General features: G+C 33.4%; 1 protein-coding gene across 5 annotated transcripts in view; it reads left to right on the forward strand.

Annotated features, from left to right (window-relative positions):
• The window catches only part of WRN (WRN RecQ like helicase), a 140802-nt gene extending 119689 nt beyond the window's left edge, over positions 1 to 21113 (forward strand). For all 5 annotated transcript variants that reach the window (XM_077849073.1, XM_077849072.1, XM_077849074.1 and 2 more), the window contains 5 exons: positions 1551 to 1682; positions 4205 to 4367; positions 12349 to 12566; positions 15448 to 15576; positions 18297 to 21113. In XM_077849073.1, the coding sequence (XP_077705199.1) occupies positions 1551 to 1682; positions 4205 to 4367; positions 12349 to 12566; positions 15448 to 15576; positions 18297 to 18416 (762 nt within the window). In that variant the 3' untranslated portion in view covers positions 18417 to 21113. The remainder of the gene's footprint in view (positions 1 to 1550; positions 1683 to 4204; positions 4368 to 12348; positions 12567 to 15447; positions 15577 to 18296) is intronic.
• Positions 21114 to 22723: the final 1610 nt, after the last annotated feature.

Genomic DNA, 22723 nt, shown 5'->3' on the forward strand with positions numbered 1-22723 from the left:
TCTCATCTGAACAGTGCTTGGATAGGTACTGCCTACTTTTGTCCTTCTGCCTTTTCTATTTATGTTTCCGTAATTGATCAGTCTCTGTTCACATCGTCTTTTATCTACATAGATTATGATTTGATTAGATTTTGTTTAATTAGAATCACATTCTAGCCCTTCCTTCTTGAGATTACTGCTCTCATGTTACTTTGCTTAGTGTTTTGGATGTTCCTAAACCCTTTAGTCTCATGTTTACAGATGATATCAAGATTTTGTCCCATAAATAATAAAATCTTCATGGATTTGCCAGAATAATTCACAGTGGTCACATATTTAAGAACTTGGCATCAAGGTGTCCCATTGTTGCCTTCAGCTATCAGATGATACTGACATACTGAGGAATTTGGTTAATGGAGTCTGATTTTTTTTTTAATTTTTTTTTATTGGCATTCAATTTGCCAACATTTAGCATAACACCCAGTGCTCATCCCACCAAGTGCCCCCCTCAATGTGGAGTCTGATTTTTAAGCATTCCTGGGAACTTAGGGCCAGATTTGAGTGTTAAATTCTCAGAAACACTTCATTTAATAAAAAATATTCTTCCTTGAAAATTTAGAGATGCCTAGAAACAATGACCTTACATCTTGTGGTATTGTCTGGCTTCTGTCTTCACCAAACTGCAGTTGTCTCCTGTGAACTAATCTGTAGACTCATTTATTTAGTGCAGAAATGGACTGCTGTGGGTTAGAATAAGCCAAGTTCTGTTGGATTTAATCCTTTTTTTAAAAAAATTATTTTTTATTTTATTTTTTTGGATTTAATTCTTTTAATTTAGTATTGGTACTTATGTTTTCAAAGGCAAAGTTTTCATGGAGGAAACTTTCATATATCTATGCAAATTATACATCATATAATTCTATCATAACTCTCACTTGGTCTTTATTTCAGGCTTTTAAAAAATTCCAGTATTTCTTCATTAATCTCATTTTTCAATCCTTTCTGCATTTTTTCTCTTCTAAATGTTTCTTAAGTAACCATATTTAAGAATTTACATGATCCTTCAAGTTTAGAGCCAGTTTGTATGTATTTTTTTAAACTATATGTATATAGTGATATATTTACTTACAAAATGTTAGCAGAATTTGTGGCTATGGTATCTAAATTTGAGTATTAATTTGGTTTATTCATGCATTTGGTATTCACTTCCAGGGATTAAGGGACTAATTTAGAGTCGGAGTGGTCAATTTTGTAGTTCATTTTGTATTCTCTCTTTATTGGCTAAAGGAGAAACTAGACATTTCTAGTTTTATAACCATGTTTGCCATTACAGATATTTTATTTAAAAACTTATTCCCTCTAGCTTTATTTTACCTTTATAAATCAATATGTAAAAAACAAATAAAAGAACCCACACCTTTTCCAGCTTTTCATAAAAAAGGGAACTTTTAACTGTTCCTTAGAGGTTTTATTTGTGTGTTTTTTTCCCTAATGCCTAATGATCATACTGATACTCTATCATTATATTCATATAATTATTGATCATTTGTGTTACATTTAAAATTTTGTAGTCAGACCTCTTTTCAAGTACAAAACCTTGGGAAGAACCAAGGAACAGTGTGGTGGAGGAAAATGAAACATGTTCCCTTTCACAGTCTGCGGCCATCACGTATTCCTTATTCCAAGAAAAGAAGATGTCTTTGGTAAATGTTTTACTTTCAAGTTAGAGGGGATTTTAAGTTTATCTAAACATGTGTTTTATTAGCTTTTCAAATAGTAAAGTTGTGACGGGATAAGTTTATTCCAATCTTACAATGTTTTATATTGTTTCATATTATATTTAATTTTAAGCTAGAATGTCATTTTCTTTTTCTGCCAAGCCTACCTTTGTCAATTAGTGAAAACAACAAGTATACTTTGGCCATGGCTATTTTGTAGAGGTTGTATCAGAGGTACTATTAAACATAGAGCATAGGGATATATTAGAGCAGCCGTATTATAAGACTCTATTTTTTTTAATTGGGATTAATAATTTAAAAACTGTTAGCATATGTACTGATAAGAAATAATCTCCAAGATACGTTTAAGTAAAGAAAGGGAAGATGGAAAGCAGTATGAAAAACATAAATGTGTATGTGTATATATGCATGTGTATATGTGCATGTTTATATATGACATATTTTTGTGTATGTATACAAAAATGCATAGACTATCACTGGAAGGATGTCCAAGAAGCTAGAAATAAGTTACAAAAAAAAAAAAAAAATCCCCCCCAAAAAACCCCCAACAAGACCCAGCTTGCTTTTCACTCTAGATCCTCTACTATTATTTTGTTTTTTTTAAACCATGCCTGATGGTCTTTGAAAAACATCTTAATTACTATGAAAAATGGCCACACTTAATGTTTCTTCACTGTTCTGGCCTCAATCCTTAAGGCTATTGAAGTTTTTTTTAATATATAAAATGAAGAGTATATCTTAGTGGAATAGGGACAGAATTAGGCTTCCAGCAAGGCTTAGCTAATTTGAATTCTTATTCTGTCATTAAATTGATTTGGAAAAGGCTATATGGTCCAGTGCCTGCTTTTCCTGTTCTCTGTGTGAATGAATGAATATAGCCTCTATTCATGAGGCTATATTATACTTCTTATTATGGTTAAAATCCAGTATAAATAAGAAAAATAGTCCATAGCTTGTCTTCATCACTTAATAGATGTTCTAATTAAACAGTCAAATTTCTAAAAGTAAAAGTACAAAAGCCATTACAGAAGAAACCAAATAATTCCATTGCACTATTTTTGAAGCAAATTACATGATAAATATAAATTTTAAGTTCAGTCTTATGAAAATAATAACTTCCATGTATGTGTTAAAAATATATGCTTATATATACACGTAATTTGACAATGTATATATATATGACCCTGTATATATATATATATATATATATATATATATATATATACACACACACACACACACACACATATATATATATGGTATAAATGAATATAGTACTAAGAAAATTTGGTATAGCCTCCAAATTTTTTGAATAAAGTACATTGTAATACTCAGCCATGATACATGGTTTCATGTATTATATATTCATGGTTAAAAATGTGGAGTGATATATTTCCATTGATATCTTTGGTATTATTTTGTTGTATATTATTGTGTAATATCATGTTATAATTATATGTTCCTCCCAGGGGTCTGAGAGGGACTGTGCCTGTTAACCACAAAATTAAACATGCCTAAGGACTAATTAATTGGGAGCAATAATACAATTAGTTCTAGGTAATTTGATGCCTGGTATCAAATAACCCTGATATTATGCACACATGGTGCATATTATGTAGTAGAAAAGGCTAGACATTTAATGAAAGTAACTTAAAACCTACCTTTGAAGGCTGAAAATATTGCTTTAAATGCTCTGTTGTATGGAAGTATCAACATTCACATAAATATAGTCCAAATTCAGACGTCCAAGATATATTAAAAGAGAGTATCATTAAATAATTTAGAGCTTAATATTTAAACTTTCTGAATGTTTAAAATAGTATTTTGTCTAATACACATCTTAAATGGGTTTGGAGCTACATTTGTTTAAAAAGCTACATAAATATTGAACACTGTCCTAAATTTAAAACAATTCATGTTAAGTTTAATGCTAGGTAAGAGATGACAGCCTTTGCTAAATTGTGGTTATTATATTATGAGTAGAGCCAATATGAAACACCCTGTTAAAATTTTCTCAAGAGCCTTTTATAGAATGCATCTGGAACTTTATATATCACTAAGCATTTTAGGATTTGTCTTCTTGGAAATTCACAGAACTAGAGTACCATGTGTCAGTTCAATTATATAGAATATTGGATTGTCATTTACTCTATTTTCAAAAGGCTGTGGCAGTTATTAGACTTGCACAGAATGATTAGTCTGTGGCACTAATAGGTTTTTAAAGTGACCAGAGAGGGATGATCCAGCTAAAGCTGGATGATTTTGTTTTATTCAGTATAGTGTGTATATAAAAGGTAGAACCTGTGGAGCTCTATAATGTGGGTAGTTTTAAAGAAATAGTAAAAATGAAATTTTTAAGTGAAGGTTCAGTGCATTGTTTATTTCTCAGTGAACATTTATTACCTGAAGGTTTTGGACATCTTATTTACATACGGTACAGTGCAAACTTTTAAAACCTCATGGTTGTTTTGCTCCTGTTTCTCTAGATAAGTTTAACTGAGGACAGGATTATGCCTCTCACAGCAGTTGGAATGCACTTAACCCAAGCAGTGAAAGCTGGCTGTCCACTTGATATGGAACGAGCAGGCCTGACTCCAGAGGTTCAGAAGATTATTACTGATGTTATCCGAAACCCTCCCATCAACTCAGGTGATTGTTGTGACCCTAGTCTGCAGCCTTAATGACTTGAGTCATTGAACCCAGATGAAGTAAACAAGCCATCCACTAGTTATTTTCACTTTACCAACATTAACCCTTTATGCTACGATGGAAAACTTGCTTTTTTAATGCTTTTTATTGTTTTTGACATTCTTCCCATTATCAACTCAGAGGAAAGTCTGAATCTGAGAAATTCTTGTTTTCCTTTTCAGCTTTAGATTATGATTCACATCCCAAAACAGTGGGCTTTCATCCTTGTCTAATTTCTGTCTCACACCTTGAAGAAAAAATACATTTTTTTCCATATTCATTTCCCATAGCTCATTGACTTCTCAATTTTCCCTAAATTTTACAGATTTTCCTTGTGATAGGCCTCATGAACGGCATCTTTCTAACCAGTATAATCAGTGGTCTCAGTCGCCGTGGTGTTAAAGGGATGGTCCTAGGTCTCTGGGCTCCCTTGTAGAAAGAAGGGTTGTCACTTTGTTGCAGAACCTCAGCTGTGCTCATGAAGATTCAGCCCCTTTGCCTGCCCTGCAGGAATTTTTTAATTACCTACTTTTTACAGAATTGAAGATGAGGTACCTCAGAGGATTTTTTCCTTCATAAATGTACAAACTAGATGTGTTACAACTCAATAAATCTGATAAATATCTTCAAACTCTAAGGACAGAGCAGTAGGCATACAAAAAGCGTTATAAACTACAATACAAATACTTAAATTTTTATTAACTCAAATTCTTTCCCACTTGGGAACAACTAGGCATTTCCTCCCCAAAAATTTAGAAGTAAGGGAAATAAGATCACTCTCTGAAGGCACAATCAATACTATCCTAAATTGGTCAGAACAAAGATATTAAAAGACAGCATGGGGGCGCCTGGGTGGCTGAGTTCAACCAACTCTTGATTTTGGCTCAGGGTGTGATCTCAAGGTCCTGAGATCAAGCCCCACGGTTGGGCTTTCACCCTCAGCACAGAGTCTCCTTGAGATTCTTTCTCCCTCTCTTTTTGCCCCTCCCCCTGCTCATACTCTCTTTCTAAATAAATAAAATCTTTAAAATATATATATTAAAAAAAAAGAGCATTAATTCTAGGCTTTAGGAAGACTTGACTGAGGTCTAAACAAAGAACACCTTCATCAGTTCCATTTGTCAACTGTAGAAGCAGTGGAAAAAAGAAAGAGGCAAGTCCTAGGCAGTGTTCATCAAAATTATTCCCAGGGAACTAAAATTTTTCTTTTTTTCTTTTTTCTTAAAACGTTATTTATTCAAATTTCTTCCTTCCTTCCTTCCTTCCTTCCTTCCTTCCTTCCATCCTTCCTTTTTCTTTCTTTCTTTCTTTCTTTCTTTCTTTCTTTCTTTCTTTCTTTCTTTCTTTCTTTCTTCTTTCTTTCTTTCTTTCTTTCTTTCTTTCTTTCTTTCTTTTTTCTTTCTTTTCTTTTCTTTTCTTTCCTTTCCTTTCCTTTCCTTTCCTTTCCTTTCCTTTCCTTTCCTTTCTTTTCTTTTTTTTCTTTCTTTTGAATAATCTCTCTGCTCAATCTCTCTGTGGGGCTCAAATTTACAACTCAAGAGTCCCATGCTCTCCTAACTCAGCCAGCCAGGCGCCCACAAATTTTTTCTTTTTATTAACCATATTAAAATTGTACTGCTAATTATTTAAAAGAAAGAATATACAATTTCTAATCCTGACCAACTACTTCAAGTATCCTAAGGGCCTGTTGTTAAGTTACGCCAAGGTCTTATCTGAGGAAAACACTTCAACTAATTCTGCTTCTATATCACTTCCTCACTTCCTGGTTATAATTTGATTTCTAATATAGATCTGTCTACAGGGAAAGAATGCACTAGTCATGCTAACCTGGATACTTCTCTATGTCATAACTGTAAATTCATAATTGTAAATCAGTGAATTGATAGTTTATGAACATGGTTAAGGTATGTCTGTTAAACTTAAATTAGATTTCTAAATCTGAAAACCTTTAGGCCATCTGGACTGTGTTAAAACATCCAAAGTAACTTAGGTGTGAATCCTCTTTACGTATGTGTAAATACAGAACTTAAAGTCTGTCTTTTGATGAGCTGTTGGATAGTAGGCAGTATTCTCTGAAAAAGTTGGGGAAGCTCCCCCTACCCCCCAACCATTGACAATTGTGTTTGCTATTGTTGGCTGCTTTCCTTAAATCCTGAAGATTGATGGATGTGTTAGCCTAGTCAGTAAGAGCAAAGGCTCTGGTAACAGCTGATTTATTTTGATATAGGCTGTACCATTTCCAAGTTCTATGACCTTGGGCAAATTGCCCAATCTCCCCCACGCTTCAGTTTCTTTATCTCTAAAACAGGACAGGATAATATTGCTTCTTAGAAAATTGTGAGAAATAATTGGATACTGAACAGAATGCTCTGGCACTGGTAAGTATTTTATAGATGGTGGTGGTGGCAGTGATGGTGATTATAATGTTGATGATGAGTGAAGAAGTAAGTGGTAAGATCTTAGGGCTTCTTAAAAATACCCTCTAGGGGTACTTGGGTGGCTCAGTTGATTAAGCACCTGCCTTCAGCTCAGGTCATGATCTCAGGGTCCTGGGATTGAGCCCTGCATCTCGGCTCCTTGCTCAGCAGGGAGCCTGCTTCTCCCTCCCCTCTGTCTGTTGCTCCCTCTCCCTCTGTCTGCCGTTCCCTCTGCTTGTGATCTTTCTTTCTCTGTCAAATAAATAAAATGTTTAAATCTAAATATGATTACTTTTATACTCTACTCTTTTTAGTAGCTAATGAAGAAAATAGGAAATTAATAAATAAGTATACAAGAAGAGAGGTTTCAAAACAACTTTATAGAGCCTTAGAACTTTAATAATTCAGGCTTGTTATAAATATTTTTTTCCAAGAACTGAAGAATTCTTGGGAAAATATTCTTGAGTAACATAACATCGATGTTCTAATTTCAGTTCATTATTGGCAAGAGGAAATTATAGAGGAAAATATAAGGTTCTATTATTTAGTCAATTATTAACAATCTATTTTATTTGACCATGGTGAGGAATCCAAATGTTGCTAAGTTGCTTTCCAAATCATATAGTTGTAAAGTTATAGGATTTTAGATTTGAAAAGGAAATTGGAAATCATTAAATTTTCACTTTCCTAATCCTACCCTGTTTCAGAGATAGGAATTTGAGGCCAAGAGAGTTACAGATTCTGTTAATATCATGTGAAGATTAATGACTAAGCAAGTTTTTCTTTTAACTATACCACGTTAAAGTGTACTGCCAACTGTTTAAAGAAAGAAATATGCAAGTGCTTTCTTGACTTAAGATTTTATTTACTTATTTATTTAGAGAATGAAAGAGAGAGAATGAGAGAGAAAGTGTACAAACGAGCCAGGGGTAGGGGTGGGGGGTGGGGGGAGGCAGAGGATGAGAAAGAATTCCTAGCAGATTCCTAACTGAGGGGGAAGCCCAAGGCAGAGCTCAATCCCAGGACCCTGAGCTCATGATCTGAGCTGAAAATCAAGAGTTGGTCAGGCGCCCCAAAATATGCAGTTTCTAATCCTGATGTAGGATTTGGGTATATAAACCATTAATTGATGAGTAAAATATACTTAATTATATTCAGTTTAACATATTTTTATGTATAGTGCCTTTAATATTCTCTATCTATAGTCTTCCTACATTCTGAGTTCAGCAATTTTAATTTCTGATGTTAGACAACTTTTAAAATTAAGAAATATTGAAGTCAAACAGAATATATAAACATCAGTATAAAATTGCGCAGCCTTGATACAACAAATATCAGAGACAAGAGAAGCATCTGTAATCATTAGTGACTAAAACATTATTTAAAACATTTATCTTTACCATTATATACTGAAAATAGCAAATTAATTTTCATTTAGAGATAAGTACTAAGTTGAAAGAAGGGAGAACACTTTAAAAAATACTTATTAAATACTTAATTCATTTTTTCTGTCAATATACTGTATGTAGGTTGTTTACATAATATGAAAAATATATATTATTGTTGTTCTCTTCCAAAGCCAAAATTGAGAAAGTTAAGATTATAAGAACTATGAGCTCTAAATTTTATTTCTTTAGATTGTATATTTATAGTATGTAAGATTACATTTATTGATGTGAAATTTTAATTTTGAGTTCTTGTTTTTCCTTGATAAAATACTATTTGTTCTCCTATTTGAGAAAAATTGTTGAGTTACAAATTATAATAAGAAATGAAGATATACTTAGTACATTAATGATTCAAATATGGCATTTTCATTTTCTTATTCAATTTTGACCATATCACATAATTTGGTGTTTTAATGAATAAATTTGATTTAAATTTTGCAAGATTCTGAAATGGGAATTTTTTGTTTTGTTATGGCATAATCTTATACCTAAAAATAGGTATTTGTGAATTGAGCAATCATATGTAATATTTTCATGCTGTCTTATTTGCTAAGTAGGTTTTGTCCTTATAATTTATTATTTAAAGGAATTCTATAACTTTTTAATCCTTTAGTTTATCCATGTTTATATAATTTTAAGCTTCTTTTATGGAGTTGAAATTCTAACTATGCTTAATGATAAATTAAGCAAGGCATTTAATGAGGTGTCTGGGTAATATTTTGAATACTTTCATTCTTCCATTTTTATGTGCATGTAACTAGAAAATTAAGGGTGGCTTCCAAGGGACCTGCCACAAAAATAGGATTTATATGATCTCTTTTAAAGCACTGAAGGAAAAAAAGTAAATAAATAAATAAAGCACTGAAGGAGTGCAGCCAGTCTTCATTATTCTCTAATAGAAATTTTCGGTGCTTACTTGACTGGAAAGTTAGGACAGGATAAGATACATCTTTAATGCTAGATGCCCCCTTTTTGCATATGTATATTGTAGGATGACTTTAAGATAAAAATATAGAGGGTACTTACAGAAATGTATAAGTGAATACATGGATTTTCTAATTATATCTAGAAATTATATTCAAATTATGTACAATAACTTTGTACATTTATTAAATTATTAACAGTGGTTTAAAGCCATAAGCAAATGTTACCTATCATAATTTCATGAAAAGAAGACATCCTAATTTTAGGAACAGATTGTTTCAATGGAATCAAATATTTCATTTTTCCTTTCAAAATAATTCATTGAACCCATGATGCTATAATAGCTCAAGATTTGGAACTATGTTTCCAAAAAATTGGCTTGTAAAATTTACATTTACAGTATAATGAAATCAAGGATATATAGTTTATTTATCCAGTGTCTAAATACCTATAGAAGAAAACGAATTTATTATAATATAGTTGTGTAGTTGCTAGAGTACAGGAAAATTTGTATGTTTTTTTCTAGAGCATTATCCAAAAAGAAATATGATATAAACCATATATGTAATTTTATTTTATCTTTAAATTAAAACAAATTTCTTAATTGAAATATAGTTGGCACACATGTTACAATTATTTTGAGATGTACAGCATAGAGATTCAAGAAGTCTACATGTTACCCAGAGTATGCAATTTAAAATTTTCTAGTAGCCACATTAAAAAAGTAAAAAAAAAAAAAAAAAAAAAATAGGGTTGCCTGGGTGGCTCAGTTGGTTAAGTGTCCCACTCTTGGTTTCTGCACAGGTCATGATCTCAGGGTTCTAAGATTGAGCCCATGCTGGACTCCTTGCTTAGCTTGGAGTCTGCTTGAGATTGTCTCTCCCCCTCACCCTCTGCCTGTATCCCACTCATGTGCACGCATATGCATGCTCTCTCTCCTTAAATAATTAAAAAACTAAAAAACAAAGTAAAAATGTAAATTAAAAAAATGAAAATAAACAGATATGATTAATTCTAATGATATATTTAATTAACCCAGTATATTAAAACTGTTATTTCAACATAATCAGTGTAAAATTATTAATGAGATCTTTTGTGTATTTTTTTGTACTAAGCCTTTAAAATCAGGTATGTATTTTACACTTACAGCATATCTCAATTCTTATGCTAAATTTTAATTGAAAATATTTGATTGGTATTTAGCTTTTGTAAAATTTACAATTGAATAAAGTAAATGAAGATTTTCAGTGTGTTCCAAACACACTTAAAATTTTTTCAATAACTGAATTAAGTATCAGGTTTTAAATTTAATTTTACATTAATTAGGATTACTTAAAATTGAGTTCCTTTGCCATACTAGCTACATTTCAGGTGCTCAGTACATGTGATTAGTGCTTATTGTATCAGATAGCACAATTATAGAGGCGCCTGGGTGGCTCAGTGGTGGAGGGCCTGCCTTTGGCTTAGGTCCTGATACCAGGGTCCTGGGATCAAGTTCCGCATCAGGTTCCCCACAGTGGGCCTGCTTCTCCCTCAGCCTATGTCCCTGCCTCTCTCTCTGTGTCTCTCCTGAATAAATAAATAAAATCTTAAAAAAAAAAAAGCACAATTATAGAGGAAATTTTGGCAATACCTGCCAAAACGTAAAATGTATTTAGTCAGAAATCCCACTTCTAAGAATCTAGAAATATCGCAAAATATGTGTAATATGTTCTTTGGAACATTTTGTTGTCAAAGAAAAATTGAAGACAAAAGAAAGGGAACTGTAAGTTTCGATAGACACATAAAAAAGAAGACACAATGAAGAAATTAATGAAGTAGTAAAATTAGCTAAATTTCTATGGTATTTGGCTGGTATAATGACTGAAGGACAAATAGAATTTTAGTTGGTTGATAGATAGGATAGTCATATTGCTAATTTTATTACATTTAGAGGTAATCTTTTCAAGATTTTGATTAGAATCAGTTTTGCATCTTAATACTTTAAAGTCACAAAAAGTAAAAGCTAAATAGTTAGATACCTCATGATCCTAGTTTCTATTAGCTGTGTAACCTTCTCTTGCTGGCATTTGTTTTTTTTAAAGATTTTATTTATTTGACAGCCCATGAGAGAGCACAGGCAAGGGAAGGGGCAAAGGGAGAAGCAGGCTTCTCGCTGAGATCTCAGGACCCTGGGATCATGACTGGAGCCAAAGACCGACCCTTAATTTACTGAGCCACCCAGACACCTATTTTTGTTTTGTCTTGTTGTTTTGTTTTTAACTGCAAGGTCTTTTTTGAAATTCAGGAGTAGCAAGATAAGATCTTTGGAAGAAAGGAGAATATAAACCTAGAAAACTAGAATAATTGAAAGACCACCCTTTCAAGGTGGCATTTAAAAATAGTTAGATTCTGATTATCAATTTGAATTGGGTGTCAGAAATGTTTGATACCAGTTTTATAATAGATTTTAAGCTGCTTAGTTTTATGATACTCTAGAGCATTCCAGATGAATGTGATGTTGGAAATGTTTGAAAATTAAGTAGTGGTCTGTAGGAGATTGCTAAATAATTTGTAAAAGGTGTGAAGATACACAGTCTGAATCAGTTATGTTAGTTACAAAAATTCAAAATTCCTTGACTGTGAAAATAAGAGGTTTCTTTCCCAGAAAACTCATTTAGACAATATGCATTTTAAATAATTGATATGTTTTGTTATATTATAATATCCATTGAAAGGATCTTTTAAAAATTAGCATCTTATTTACAAGTGTGATTAGCTTCTATTATAAGAATAAGTTCTATTCAGAAAATAATTGTAATAAATATTTAGGATTTGAAGCATAATTCCTTTAGAAACAATTCTGTGAAGGGTGGTTTTTGGTTCTCAGGGCACCTCACAGAAAGCAGTTTGAAACATAATTTATGCCAAGTCAATGGCACTGACCTGACTTTAAGTCTTGGAGGCTAAGGCTGCAGGTGGTGCAGGGGTGGGGGGCTGGGGGGAATAATGCTTTACTTAATTTCTGTTTGTAGGGCTCTAGGCATTTGGAAGAGGGACATTTTCTTTGCACACCTTCCTTTGTACAAAATATTTCACTATTTCTAGTTCATAGGTTTACTAAAATGTTCTCTGTAATTTATTTTTAAATCATATTTTTTTCATCCTTTACAGATATAAATAAAATTAAACTAATTAGAAAGCTGGTTCCTGAAAACATTGACACGTACCTTATCCACATGGTAATTGAGATCCTGGAAAAAGACTCTGACAACAGACTGTTGTCAGACGGGCTTTCATGTGCTTCCAACAGAAAGAGATATTTCCCCAATTCTGAAGAGAACTGTTCAAGTTCTAAAAGAAGTAGGGAAGAAGTAGGCACTAATACCAAGGTATTAATTATTTGTAGAATTTTCATGCATTGTCTGTGGTTCAAGTTACATATTCTAATACTAAAATGCTGTAGTTTTTAAACTGTTATAAATTCTAATACAAGGTTACTTTTTAAAATCTGTGCTCTATTTCCTTTGTTTTTTCATAAACCTTATCAGAGAAGTGATTTTTTTTTTTTTTAAATAACAGTGAAAGGGAAATGTAGTCCATCTATTTAGCTTTTTGTGTGGAATGTCAACTTAAATTTTACCTCTAACTCCTACTGATTAAATATATAGCCTGGGTATTCTTTTTCTTTCATAGACATAGTTAATATTGGCTTTGAGCATATGGCAGTTTATGTAGTTTATGAAAATGAAAACAAATTCTATTATAAATACCCCCCAAAACTAATTTGTCAAATTCTGTACTTCAGTTAGATTTGTGTATGGACATATCCTAGATAACCTAATGAAATTTGATTAATTAGAATTCCTTACATTATTTAGACAATTGAAGTAGCTGTGAGAAGGATATTAAAGAAAATATATGTCGAGTGAAAGTAGTGAATTTGTCTTCTATTCCCAGCCTTTTATTTCGGAAATCTGTATCAGGTGCCTAAAGCCTTGTTGTGTGTGTCTGTGGGGGGGTAACCAATTTTACCTGTCAGTAAAGGAAAAAATGAAACTTGTTATTTTTTCCTGATTATTGATGTACATTTATTTGAAATATTATTTTAATCACATTAGCATTTGGCTTTTCCCTTATTGAAATAACATCAGATGCCAAAAACAGAGTAGGGAGATTTGGGGGTAGAAGTCATGCTGAGCCTACCAGATTTAGCCCTTTTGCCTCCCCATTTAGAGGAACAAGGATATTGGGGCTAGGACGTAGATTAAGAGATTAGTGACCCAGCCAAAGTATTTTTCTTTTATCTGCCTCCCAAATATAGAAAGCTGCTCTGGAACCTGTAGAGTCTGTTGGAAGTTAGATTTCAGATTTTTCCTGTGAACATTCATCTTTTCTACTAACCTGGATTGTATCTCGTAGTCTGTTTCATTGGATGATTATGAGGCTTCTGATAAAGAATTATGTCAAAACAAATTCTTTCTTTTTTTTTTTAACAATTAGCTTTTTTTTTTTAATTTTTATTTATTTATGATAGTCACACAGAGAGAGAGAGAGAGAGAGAGGCAGAGACGTAGGCAGAGGGAGAAGCAGGCTCCATGCACCGGGAGCCCGACGTGGGATTCGATCCCGGGTCTCCAGGATCGCGCCCTGGGCCAAAGGCAGGCGCTAAACCGCTGCGCCACCCAGGGATCCCAAAACAAATTCTTTTTATTTGTTGATGCATTGTTAGTTTTATATCTGTTATGATTACTATTAAGATAGAAGCTCAATCATGTGTTTACTGAAGAAAGATTCTGTCTTGATATTGGTAGTTCTGATTCAAAATATCCAGGTACACAGTGGATTCTTTAAGTACATCTTTTTTTTTTTAAATTTCTGCAAAGTCTTCCTAAATTTTACTTTTTAGTATTTGTCCCATTGCTTTGTATTTCTTCTTCAGGGACTTCTATTATTTCTGTGTTGGATCTTATTTGCCTAACTGCAATATTTGTCACTTTCCATGAATTCTTTCTAGTTCTTCATTTCTCTTTAATTTAAAAATTTCTTCTTCATCTTCTTTTTTCAGCTTTTGTTTCTTGGGCAGAAGCTATTATGTTGTTATGTTACATAGTTTAGTATTCACTTCTATGCAGTTTTTCTTTTGCTTCTAATTCTTAACTGAACTTTTCTCCTCCATTTTGAATTTTTCTGAATTTGATTTATGATGTTCTTTCATGTTTTGAATAATTTTCTAAATGCTTTTCAACTTATTTTGGGAGATTACAGTTTTACTCGTATCTTAGCAAGTCCTCTGATGTCACATTTGACCTTAATACTTTCCTGTAGTTCATTTTCATGTGAAATTAGTTTTCCTGTGCTTTCAAAAGAAAGCATGGTTCAAGGTTATTTTTCCTAAATTTACAGAGCTCTCTCTTCTGTTATTTTGTGTAATTTTTCAAAATATGGGTACTAGGTTTATGAGATACACTCCTCTTCCATTCTTCCTTTTGTCTCTGGTTTACTTGAACTGCTTGATTTGGTTTTGCCCCAGCAGTTCTCCCAGAAGGCAGCATTAGTTGGTCAGGAGCATTCACAGGAACCAGTCGGTTTAGCCACTGAAGACACCACTGTAGACTCCTATAGTCACTTACTATTGGATTGGGCAGGAGCCCTCCCATTTTCAGATGCTGTTTTCACATTAATCCACCATGGTTTCTGATGTCAACCTGTGGGCTACTTTAGGGTTCTGTTCTTACCTCACTGCTTGCCTCTGTTTTCTCAGTACGTGAGTAAGTACTGTACAGGTCTTATGCCTGTTGGTGGTTTGTCCTCACATGCTTATAGTTTGGATTTCTTTGGCATACATTTACACTTAGTTTCATTGTAAATGTAGATGATGAATTTTGGGTTTTGCTGTCAATTCTGTTTTAATGGTGGGCTTCAGAGAGATTTAAGAACTATGCTGCTGTTTTCACTATCTTTCCAGAACCCTCTCCCCCAAATCGCTTTTTTCCTCATTTTTAACTGCTTAAGAAAGAATGCATGTGATATTTCCTGCCCTCCCACTAAGTTTCATTATAAATTAAGATATGCAGTATTATTCAAAAACTGCTTTTGAGATCAGAAAAAAATGCCTTATGACTATTATTATAATTATTGTTAAATTCAGTACTTCAGAATAATTAGAATTTTCTTAAGCTTTGCTTTTTTAGGCATAGTTTTTGATTTGTGTTGTTTGCTAAGAAAATAGTGTGTGCTCTAACTATTTTGTATTCTATAATAATGTTAAAGGTTGATGGAAAACATCCTTACGATTTTTCATTGAAAGATGAAAGTCACAAAAATTCCCTAAGACTAACGTCTTGGAATCAATCAACCAGCGATTCAGAAACAGATTTATTTACAGATTCTCACCCACAGGTAAAATTAAAATAATAAAGTAGTTTTCATGATAAGTACATCCAACTTGGTAACAACTATGTTTAGATTTGTCTTAGTTTAGATGAAATTAAATGTGAATATAACATACATATTTCTCTATTTGCTTACATGTGTATGTGCACATATTCTCAACAAATGAGTTAATGTTTTGTATTGTCAACTTAATGGTAATATTTATTAATAGAATTTGGGGTATCAAAAAGATATAAAAATTTTATCATGATTGCCTGGAAAATCTTTAAAGATTTATTTATTTGAGAGAGAGAGAAAGAACAAAGGGAGAGGGAGAGGGAGAAAGACTCCCTGCTGAGCAGAGAGCCTGATGGGGAGCTCCATCCCAGGACCCTGAGATCATGACCTGAGCTGAATAACTGACTGACTGATCCACCTAGGCACCCTGATTGCTGGGAATTTTCGTGGTCTGCTGATGGAGGAAGTAGTCACTGGAAGGTGGTATTTCTGTTAGGTGACTCAGTTCTCATAATTAAAGTCTCTCTAGATACTTGAGACTCAAAAGATACACTCAGTGTAAGTAAGCATTTTCCCTCTTTGTCAATGAAACAAGATCATTAGTATAATTGAATGGTAAATACTGAAGATCATGCTTCGTAGAAATATTATAGAAGATAAGACACTTAAAAAAAAAAAAAGAAGATAAGACACTTAAATGATAATAGCTACAAATTAATGAGTGCCAAGAATAAATCAGAATGTGTTTTGATATTTTGCATATATCCTCATTTGACCCTGCAGGTAATCCAGTGATGTGATGTACTGTTATTCTCATTTTCTGTGTGAAGAAACTGAGGCTGAAATAATATTCAAAAAGCAATACCTTTAGCAAATGACTCAGAACTCAAACCTAGTTCTGTCTTGTTTGGCAGTCTTGTGGTACTCAGCTACAAGACAGGGTTTTTTCCTCTGCTGTTTCCTGTTCAGATATCATGCTCTGTTTTGGTTTTTGGTTTTGTTATCATTTTAACTGATTTCCCTCAAATGTACCTAGGCATTCAGACTCTAATCACAAGCAACTATAGGCTACAATGGATTGTGATAATAGCTATTACGGGAAGGATAAATATTTCTGGACCAATTTTATCTCTGCCCAATTGCCTTTTGTCTGTACCATTATATGTCCCTAGTATGTATTATTTTTTGAGTCCAATATTGTGTCATACAGTGTATATAAATCTAATCTGTTCTCTTGGACTTCTCTGTGAAGAAATTTGCTATCCTTAGCCTGTTTTTTTTTTTTTTTTTAGCTTTTGCTAAAGTGTGAGTAGCTCTTTCTTCATTGGATTTCTTTAATTAAACTGAAATAGCTAGTAGTTTTGTTTTTCTTTTTAACCTTTTCTAATTTTTTTTTTAAAGATTTTATTCATTTATTCACAGAGAGAGGCAGAGACATAGGCAGTGGGAGAAGCAGGCTCCCTACTGGGAGCCTGTTTTGGGACTCCATCCCAAGACCCTGGGATCATGCTCTGAGCCAAAGGCAGACACTTAACCACTGAGCCACCCAGGCACCCTTTTTTCACCTTTTCTAAATATAAGGTTGTACAATTTTCTGCTTAAGATCTTTAATTTTTTTCCCCACTCTTAAATATTTTGAAACTATTTTTAAATGTAGAAAACATAATAAAACATAGCAAATAATTGATGAACAATATATAGAGTTTTCATTCTTGAGATTGAATAAATTATGCTTTTTACCTTAGCTAACAGACACAGTATAACTTAGATGAGGTCACCTTATCATAAAGTCCTTCAGATAGTTCTAGTAACTAAATTAACTGCTGGATTCTAAGGTGTACTTGGTTAGAATGGTTTGTCTGTCATGTTAGTTTGAAGCTCTTATGATCAAACTGAGGTAACACTAATTAATACCATTTTAGGCTTATGGAAATTAACTCAAAATTCTGTTTATCTTTTTCAAGTGCAAATCATATAATACACAACCACTGCCTTTGGGTTCTTAAGGTTTTTTTTGTTATTGTCTTTTTTTTTTTTTTCGGACTTTTAACTTAGGATCCTGAGGCTGTATTTGGTGCATATATCCCCTAAAATTGTGCAGAGTATTATACATGTGAACATTTTGAAATGGATCTCCAGTTTTTAGCAGATTCTGAAAAGAGCCTTTGAGACAAAAACCAAAATTTTTTTCATTTATTCAGTGAATGCTTTTTGAGTACCTGTTATGTCCCAGCAACTCTGCAAGGTACTGGTAGTGTTTGAGCTACCTTGCTAGTCTGTTAGCTGTTGGAGACACAGAAGTTACATGCTTTCTCAAATGCCTAATAATGATTCTGTGTGTGTCTCTGTGTCTGTGTATGTGCGTGTGTGTGTGCCCAAGCAGATGCCTTCCTCAGAACATTAAATTACCCGTATTGGCACCAAATCAAATACACATGAGACATAAATCTGAAATAATATCTAGTTCTTTCCTTCTCAAATGAGTGTGTACACCCAAGTGCCTAAGAACAGATTACAAGATGGCAGGGGATTGCCTAAAGAAATGATATAGCAGTTTTGTTTCTATTTATTTACCTTTTGATCCAGAAGTAAATTCTGTGGCTCTTAAAATTTAACTTTATTCAGCAAGGGAAGGATGGTAGGTGTATATTCAGTAACCTATGTTACTTTTACAGTTGATGTACATTTTCAACATTGCAAATATTTCTTTTTCTGTTTCTTTCCTATAGACTTCATCTATAACCTCCAAGAGAAAATTACCTAAGTGGTTTGCCAAAGACACTGAGACTTTAGCTGACACCAGCAGGAAATCAGCGGCCAAAGCACAAAAGAAAGGTCTTTTTAGTTAAACTGGCAGTTGCCAGAGGAATTGTGTACGTCTTACTGTACTATAAGATGGGAGCTGTGTTTCATTTCTGAAAATAGTGACGACCAGTGCTTCAGTTTACAAATTATTCTAATCTCAAAAGTAAAACTCACCTATTTGTTGAACAGCTGGCATCTTATAACAGCTTTGTACAGTTACTAAAGTTGAGTCTCTGAGAGCCTGAGTGAGTACATTATAGAATAGAATAATAAATTAGTCTCGTTTAAGATGGCTTTAAGAAACTGTGTTTCTGCTCTGTTTTCTAATCTCTTTATTTATTTCAACAGTAAGTTTGGAAAACTTAAGGGGTGCTGATTTGATATAAACAGCAGATTGGTAGTTGTATGATGATTATGTGTGTGATAGAAAATCTTCATATATTATCAGAATTCTTTCTTATAAATGAAGGAAGCATAGTTATTCTACAAATTGTCCTTACTATCTTTACAAGAAGCTCTTACACACATTGATAAATGGTAATAGTGGACCAGACCATTGGAAATGAAACCGTTTGGGTTCCATGCAAAGAGGGAAAAATAATATAATAAAGGAGACCAACTGCACTAGACAACTATGCACTTTGTATTTTATATGCTATTTCTATTATTTTTCAAATAATAAATTCCTTCATACTGAATATTACAAAGATATATATATATATATATATATATGTATTTCTTAAACTTTTATTTACTTAGTTACCTTGAGCACTTTTAGTTTTTGAGGATGTTGGAATTTGATTCTAATACTTTTTGATGTAGCACATTCGACTTCACTATCCAACCTGTACTCTTATACTGAGTTTGGCAAACCATAGTTAATATAACTTTAACAAGTTCACCAAATGGCCTTTTGTAACTAAAAATAATTGTTAATAAAGAAGAAATATTATAGAAGAATTAGAAAATCTGGGGAGATGAAAAAAAAATAAAAATCACTGGTAGATAATCAATCAGTTAACCCCTTTCTTTGTGTGTCCTGCTAAACCTCTATAATCACTGCTTTTCTAAGTTTGATACATGAATAATACATTAATGTATTTTCTTTGTAAAACATTTAAAACACAAAAGTTCCCTGTAGTCCCATTTTCCTACATGTCATTACCAAACCATTTTCCAGAAGGCAGCTCCTATTAAATATGTGACTTATAGTTCTCTAGTCATTCCTTAATGCATTTACATGCCTTTGCATATATATCTATATACACATTCTTATTTTTTTAAGTGAATTAGATCTGCAACAAACTCTTTTCACTTAATAGGTCATGAAGAACTTTTCATGTCAGTATATATCAGGCTATCTTACTGTTTTTTGTAGCTACCTACCATTCTATATGGTGAATACTATATACAATTACTTTCCTATTGGTCATTTTTTTCTATTTTAGATTATTTCTAGAAGTAGGATTAGAGAGTCAAATTTATATTTCACTTGAATATATTAGGAACTTTTTTTTCTGTATCATTGTTTTCTCTAGAATCTTTTTCTTTGGCTTTTTATGGTACAGTGATTCTTAAAACTGTGATCTGCAGACTTTAAGGAGTTTTTGAGACTCTTTCAGGAGACTCTGTAAAGGCAAAACTATTTTCATGATACCAAGATGTTATTTGCCTTCTGTCCTGTGTCATTTGCACCAAGGGTGCACAGCAGTTGTGAGCAAAACCACTGGTGGTACTTAAGTACAAATCAAGGCAATGACATCAAATTATTGCTTTTATTAATTCTCAGTCCTCAAACACTTTTCAATCTTCTATGTGTTGGAATGGCAAATATGTGTAAAATCACTTCTTTGTACCAAAATAGGATGGTTGTCTTCAGAAAAAGCACTTGTTTGTTTGAATTGTGAATTGAGTTAGTTCTTTTTCTATGGAATTTTTTACTGAAAAGAATGACTGATAGAAAACTATGACTAGTTATTCAGACTTGAGCATTTGGTGGACATTTTCTCAAAATTGAATGAAGCCATCCTATCACTTCAGGGAAAACTGATGAGTATTTGTTTCCAATGATAAAATTTGAGATTTCTGGCAGAATTTATAGTTTTAGAAATCTTGTGTCTGGTATCAGTTTAACAGCTTCCCATAACATAAAGACTTTCCTAATGAGATGTTATTCCTACAATTAACAAAAAAATTTTTTTGACATTTTATGGTAATTTTTGTCAACATTTAGAAGATCTGTACAACTCAATGAACTATTTTTGGATGACTAATACATGATCTTATAAAATCATGCATGGGTAAAAAATTCATTCAAACCACACAGTGGTCCAGTGGATTTTAATGTAGCAGAATATGAAAATATTCATTCATATGTGGTTTCAGATTACACACTGCAACCAGTCTTTAAAAAATTACAGGTGTCCACCTTTGGTATAGTTTCAAAGAAAAGTGTCTACAATTTTCTAGAAAAGCTATTAAAATACTCCTCCCTTTTCCAGCTACATACCTGTTTATGGCCACATTTTCTTCATATACATCAACCAAAGGAATGCATATTGAATGTATAAGTAGATTGAATGTAGAAGCAGATCTGAGAATCCAGCCACTTCTGTTAAGCCAGACATTGCCATTCTTCTCACTGTTTTGTGGGGGATATTTTATAAAATGTGTTTATATTATCATGTAATGGATTTACTACTGCTTTTTAAATCAAAATTAATAAACATTTCTTAAACATTTATCAGGTTTAATTTCTAAAATGGTAAATATTGATAGATGCAATCCACATCAACAAAAGCTCTTTTTGGTCCTCAATAATCTTTAAGAATACAAAGGAGTTTTGAGACATAGGAGACTGAGAACTGCTGACACAGTGTTTTATTATATAGACATACTATGAATTATTTAGCTGATTTCCTGTTGTTGCATGTTAAATCACATCCAGTTTTTCTGCTCTTTTTAAAGCACTGCTTTGAACATTCTTGAAATGAAATATGGTATAGTTTCATGCCAAATACCTAGCCAGAGGTAGAGAATTACTTTTTTTTTTGTCTTAATTATCATCTGTATGGACTTTAGGCCTTTCAGCATACATGACTCTTAATTTATGTTTGAGTTTGCTTCCAAGGAGAAAAATTACAACTTGAATATGGGATTGGCACCTATGACCTCATCTAAGCTGGTCTTTGGCAACACTGTATCTGGCTAAGGTATTCTAATGAGAGTGAATCTCGGGACTTTTTTTTTTTTTTTAAAGATTTTATTTATTTATTCATGATAGTCACACAGAGAGAGACAGAGAGGCAGAGACACAGGCAGAGGGAGAAGCAGGCTCCATGCAGGGAGCCCGACGTGGGATGCGATCCCGGGTCTCCAGGATCGCGCCCCGGGCCAAAGGCAGGCGCCAAACCGCTGCACCATGGAGATGCTGGAATAAATTTTTTTCGTTTCCCCTGCTGATACTATTGAGGAAGCATGGACCTTGAGAGTGTTGGGGCAATTTTAGGATCTTGAGGAATCATTGTTTAGTGAAACTGACGCTGAGGTAGGCAGAGTAGAAACATGGCATGAAAATCAGGTTATTGGTGACATTGTCAGGCTATTCATTCATGCCTTTTCTGAATAAGACCTATCTTTGAATATTTCATACACACGGGGCTTTAAGTTCCATCCTAAGTAAATGCTTTACTTAGGTTAGACCTGTTTAAATAAGGAGCTTTGTGTTCATTTTTAGTTTCCAGTTTTGTGTACTTGTCACCAAAGTACAGTCATGTAATTGACAGACCCTGCCCCAATATATACAGCAGATACAAAGTTTTTTTGGTGAAGGATATGGAAGCTTCTAGAGATAGTTCCACAAAGTAAATGAGGAAGCAGTATGCTCCTTAATGGAGGGACAGGCCTCCTAAATCTACAGGCTCCCTATTTCACATGCCTTTTGTCTGGAGTTTCTATATTCTCCTGCTCTCCCCACCCCGCCCTGCTCCTTACCACTCCCCTACCACCGGAGCACGCTCCCTACCACTCCCCTACCACCAGGGCATGTGCCCTACCACTCCCCACCCCGCTCTGCTCCTTACCACTCCCCTACCACTCCCCTCCCCTACCTAACCAGGGCATCTCCCTACTGCTCAACCCCAGAGCAAGTTGGGGAGGCGCTACTCGGTTCACCTGCCGGATCACCAGGTGCAAGTGTCTGGTATCAAATGCCTCAGTATAGCACAGAGTACTGACTGAGAACTGATGAACTGGACTTTAATTTCCTCAGTGTATCATCATTCTTCAGCCGTGTCAGGCTTCAAATTTGCCTCAGGTTCATTCTTAAAGACAAGGGGTTTCTTTTAGGGTA

This window comes from Canis aureus, chromosome 15, assembly GCF_053574225.1.
Source record: "Canis aureus isolate CA01 chromosome 15, VMU_Caureus_v.1.0, whole genome shotgun sequence".
Lineage (NCBI taxonomy): Eukaryota > Metazoa > Chordata > Mammalia > Carnivora > Canidae > Canis > Canis aureus.